This window comes from Oncorhynchus mykiss, chromosome 2 (assembly GCF_013265735.2).
Source record: "Oncorhynchus mykiss isolate Arlee chromosome 2, USDA_OmykA_1.1, whole genome shotgun sequence".
NCBI lineage: Eukaryota > Metazoa > Chordata > Actinopteri > Salmoniformes > Salmonidae > Oncorhynchus > Oncorhynchus mykiss.
The window spans coordinates 22,992,748-22,997,876 of NC_048566.1; the positions used below are offsets into that span (position 1 = coordinate 22,992,748).

At 42.9% G+C, this 5,129-nt stretch overlaps 1 protein-coding gene across 1 annotated transcript; it reads left to right on the forward strand.

Annotated features, from left to right (window-relative positions):
* Positions 1 to 1,003: 1,003 nt before the first annotated feature.
* On the forward strand, positions 1,004 to 4,627 carry LOC110538188 (hyaluronan synthase 1-like). The gene is made up of 4 exons (XM_021624836.2): positions 1,004 to 1,874; positions 2,258 to 2,483; positions 2,662 to 2,794; positions 2,911 to 4,627. The coding sequence occupies exons 1-4, from the start codon at positions 1,182 to 1,184 to the stop codon at positions 3,584 to 3,586; spliced, it is 1,728 nt and encodes a 575-aa protein (XP_021480511.2). The 5' UTR covers positions 1,004 to 1,181; the 3' UTR covers positions 3,587 to 4,627.
* The last annotated feature ends 502 nt before the right edge of the window (positions 4,628 to 5,129 follow it).

Here is a 5,129-nt window from a genome sequence, read left to right on the forward strand (position 1 = left end):
TGCCAAATGTAAATTGTGTTGTTATGCATTTATTGTCGAATCCAAATGCCACAAGTTCCCTATGGGAAAAATTAAGTAGGATAATCTATTTTATTCTACTCTATTCTATTCAATAGTTAAATGAATAATATCTAAATGCCTGTATTCAAAAAAATAACTGTAAATAAGTAGCCTACAATTGATCAATATCAATCTTTTTTTGGTCGACAACACAAACAGAAAGCCTAATAGTTTCATTTTCAGGATTACTGTGGTCATTATGGAGGTTTACCCTGTATTATTTTACAAAAGGCATATATTTGACAGTGCGACGTATTTGAGTCAAACTTGTAATGATTAGAAATTTACTAAATGGTGCATTCCTGAAGGAAATCCAACATACGGATTTTCCTATAAAATGGACGCACATAACTACTTTTACTGGAGCAAATCTAATCCCTGTTGATTTACATTCGGCGAATTCACTATGGACCTATTTTCTACTTTGACGCAGCACGTGCTGACTCACAAGCCCAGTATTAAGGGCGTTATACCTATGATGGTTTGCTCACATCTGGCAGCATCTGGAGCATCTCAAGTTTATAAAGTAATCGAACTTCACGCAAATTGCCAGAGTAGAGAGTAGGAGACAGAGAGGAAGGGGCATTTCAAGAGTGGAGTAATTTGGCACCAAAGGCAGGTAAGGCTATACATTTTTAATCGAAATGTTTTTTTGTTGTTGTTTTTTTACCATTAGAAATATATTTTCGTTTTGCGGTACATTGCCTACGTCACAAAGAAACAAGGTAACTTCTTGATGACATCTTTGGAAGATTGATGGGTCAAATAAAAACAAATATATATATTTTTTTTTTCATGATAACGCTTTTGTGGTAGGATGTCTTTGGTATTTCTGGTTATCTGGAACTTACTTGACATAATTATTGACATAATTGACATAATATTTTTTTCTATCTTATAATAAGCAATCCTAAAGGTTAAAATCAAAATCAAATACATTTTATGGACCCCGTATTGTTGCCATAATAATCCTTAAAATAATGATTAGCCTTTTTCAATCAATTCATTTAATTCAATAAATGACATCTAATCTTTAATTTAGCCTATTTGTTCCTGTTTCAATATATTTATCTTCAATATTCATCTTCATTGATTGACAACAGGTATCTAAAGGGGGAAAAATGGAACTGAAACCGTTACTAAGGCAGGTGGGCTCGATAGTCCGTGCCATCCTGACATTCCTCTTTGCCCTGGTGGTGCTGGGGGTGATGGTGTGGGCCTATGTTCAGGGCTTCCAGCTGGCCACCTCCCCATACGGCATCATCTCCTTTGGGTTCTATGGCCTCCTGCTGGGGCTCCACGTCCTGGTCCAGAGCTTTTTCGCCTTCGTGGAGCACCGCCGCATGAGGGCCCGAAGCAAGGCCTGCACATTCACCAAGACCATCGGTTTCACTATCTCAGCCTACCAGGAGGACCCAGAATACCTGCGTGAGTGCCTCAACTCCATTCGGGCCCTCAAATACCCTCCAGAGCTGCTGCGGGTCATCATGGTGGTGGATGGGAACTCAGAGGACGACCTCTACATGCTGGAGATGTTCAGGGAGGTGTTTGCAGATCAGGACCCTGGCTGTTACGTGTGGAGGAATAACTACCACACATGGGACCCCACCCAGACCCAGGAGGGGGGCATCCCCGGAGTGATAGGCCCTGCCGGGGATGCTAGTTATGGGCTGGGAGAGGACCCCCAGAGGAGGGAGGTGGAGGATCTGATCAACAGCAGGAGGTGTGTGTGCATCATGCAGAAGTGGGGTGGAAAGAGGGAGGTGATGTACACAGCGTTCAAGGCACTGGGACTGTCGGTGGACTACATACAGGTGAGGAGTTTACTTACATCTCTTTGTTTGGCTCTTGAGATTAGGGAAATACTGTATTTAATATCTCTCTCTCTCTCTCTCTCTCTCTCTCTCTCTCTCTCTCTCTCTCTCTCTCTCTCTCTCTCTCTCTCTCTCTCTCTCTCTCTCTCTCTCTCTCTCTCTCTCTCTCTCTCTCTCTCTCTCTCTCTCTCTCTCTCTCTCTCTCTCTCTCTCTCTCTCTCTCTCTCTCTCTCTCTCTCTCTCTCTCTCTCTCTCTCTCTCTCTCTCTCTCTCTCTCTCTCTCTCTCTCTCTCTCTCTCTCTCTCTCTCTCTCTCTCTCTCTCTCTCTCTCTCTCTCTCTCTCTCTCTCTCTCTCTCTCTCTCTCTCTCTCTCTCTCTTCCAGGTGTGTGACTCTGACACCAAGCTAGACCCCCTGGCTACGGTGGAGCTGTGTAAGGTTCTGGAAAGCAACCAGAAGTACGGGGCGGTGGGAGGAGACGTGATGATCCTCAACCTCAAGGAGTCCTACATCAGCTTCATGAGCAGCCTGCGCTACTGGATGGCGTTCAACATCGAGAGGTCCTGCCAGTCCTTCTTCAACTGTGTCTCCTGCATCAGCGGTCCCCTGGGTAAGGAAATTACACTTTCCTGTGACCGCGATAAACATGAGTCATAACCTTGCTTCTCTTCTTTATGTTACTGGTAGTCATGTAATATTACTATGTTATTTGTATTCATTAACATAACATTTGAATGTACATGCATGTAAACTGCAGTACGATAACATAGATTTGGTTTCATCCTCAGGTTTGTACAGGAATGACCTCCTCCAGCAGTTCTTAGAGTCCTGGTACAACCAGAAGTTCCTGGGGACTCACTGCACATTTGGGGATGACAGACATCTCACCAACCGCATGCTCAGCATGGGCTATGCCACCAAGTGAGTATACATTTCTTCACACATAATCCTCATACACAAATAAACTGAATCACAACACTTTACTGGAGATAAGATGATAATAGACTCATTCATCATCATCCATCCTCTGCTCTCAGATACACGGCCCGCTCCAAGTGTTACACGGAGACGCCAGGCCAGTTCCTCCGGTGGCTCAACCAGCAGACGCGCTGGACCAAGTCTTACTTCCGCGAGTGGCTCTACAACGCCATGTGGTGGCACAAGCACCACCTGTGGATGACCTACGAGTCCATCGTCTCTGGTGTCTTCCCCTTCTTCGTCACGGCCACCATCATCCAGCTGTTCTGGACAGGCACCCTGTGGGACATCCTCTGGGTCCTCTGCTGCATCCAGCTCATTGGCCTGATCAAGGCAGCCTATGCCTGCATCCTGCGCCGTGACCTGGTCATGGTGTTCATGTCTCTCTACTCTGCCCTCTACATGACCAGCCTGCTGCCCGCCAAGTACTTTGCCATCATCACCATGAACAAGAGCAGCTGGGGCACGTCAGGCCGCCGCAAGATGGTTGGGAACTACATCCCCCTGCTGCCTCTGTCGGTGTGGGCGGCCATCTTGCTGGGCGGGTCCTGCTACACCATCTACAAGGAGAGCCAGAAGGGCTGGTTCACGCCGGCTAAGGTCCTAGAGACCAGGTTTCTGATCTACGGCTGTGTGGCGTACGTCTGCTACTGGTTCCTCATGATCTTCCTCTACTGGGTGTGGTTCCGCAGGCTGTGTAGGAAACGCTCCCAAAGTTATGACGTAAGCGTATAGGGACAGTTTTCTGTACAAGGAAAAAAATACTGGATATTTAGTATTTATTTAGTGTTTTGTACATCAAAGATATTTACATTTTTTATGTCATCTTCTGCTACAGTTGCTGTTTGCGAACAGATAACTTTTATACAGCTGCTAAATCAACTGAACCATATCATATATAAATGTATATAATGTACTGTATATGAGAACAATTACCTAGACTCTGGGAAGCTTCATCAAGAATAGTGTCAAAGATGAGAATACATTGGTGATAACTACAGTTTGCCGTGCTACTGAAGATGGAGAAAGGAGTTGTTAGTTGTTAAGAGAGTGAATATTTGACATTCAGTTGTCTTTACACATACTTTATAACAGAAACTGTATATGGAAGCAATATAGTATACCTCTCAGGAGTCCTCTCAGCAGTTGATGATAAGACTAATAATCTGTTCTAGATGGCCCTTGATTTGCTGTTGCTTATTTCTACTGACTTCCTAACGAACAAAGTGTTACATTTATTTAATATAAGGATTTGTAATCTCTCTTGAGCACAACATGATTGAACTGTTATTAGATCACGCTGTATATGACTTGATATGTGCCTTACACAACAAAATACCATATCAGACATTGTAGCTTTTCTTTTTTTTAAAATATCCTTCTCTCAATAATGCACTGGAAATTGGACTGGGATTATTTTTTTTTTAAACATTACCTTGGAAGAAAACTAGCAAAATGTCTTGTGGTTCTAAGTGAAAATATTTATTTCAGTGTAAATAATAGTGACAGACTCCGTAGGAAGACAATTAGACAATCATACATGTGATGTCCACTCCCAGGGATGCGTTGTGAAGCCCTGTGAGATAGACGGACAATGGTTCTGCTGTCATGTTGAGTATAGACATGAGAGATGCACCTGGCTTGGTTTGAACTGAACTGACTGAGCACATCTGTATAAATTCTTCATGCACATTTTTCATTGTATGTGATGATTTCCTTTGTCATATTATTTTGCAAATGTGAATGAATGTATGTATGTTTTGGGAATTTGATAAAAAGGAGAAAATAAAAATGAAGTATTTTATGAAAAGAATGAAGTACAGTAGCCTACTGTTGATTTACTGAGGAGGGATTGTTTTGGCTACCACACCCATCTCTCAATGATCCTATCAATCTAGGATTTTGAAATCAGTGTCTTAATGGTTGCTTCATCTGACTCCACTATCAATGCTAACTATACCCCTGATTTCCCTGACAGTTGATAGGCAAGGTAACCATTGTGGTCAGAAGGGAAGGAAAATACAGTCCTTCCAATGATTTCTACAACCCATAATCTACCATCCTTTATTGTAGCCCCTAATACTGGCCCCTAGTTTACAATGGAACGTCTGCATGATGTACTATCCACTAATGGTTCTGTTGACTGTAGGAAAGACGTGCCATTTCCATTGTGCAACACATGATAATCTGAGAAATGAGAGGTTCTGTTAGAGACATCTATCATCAGGAGGGTCATCGTTGCTCATCAAGAGGTATAATTACTGATGTAGAGTCAACA

Bases quoted from the DNA above. Each gene is read 5' to 3' on its own strand.
- LOC110538188 (XM_021624836.2), top strand. From the start codon at position 1,182: ATGGAACTGAAACCGTTACTAAGGCAGGTGGGCTCGATAGTCCGTGCC. The intron at 1,875-2,257 runs GTGAGGAGTTTA...TCTCTCTTCCAG, and splicing joins TGTCGGTGGACTACATACAG to GTGTGTGACTCTGACACCAA. The intron at 2,795-2,910 runs GTGAGTATACAT...CTCTGCTCTCAG, and splicing joins AGCATGGGCTATGCCACCAA to ATACACGGCCCGCTCCAAGT.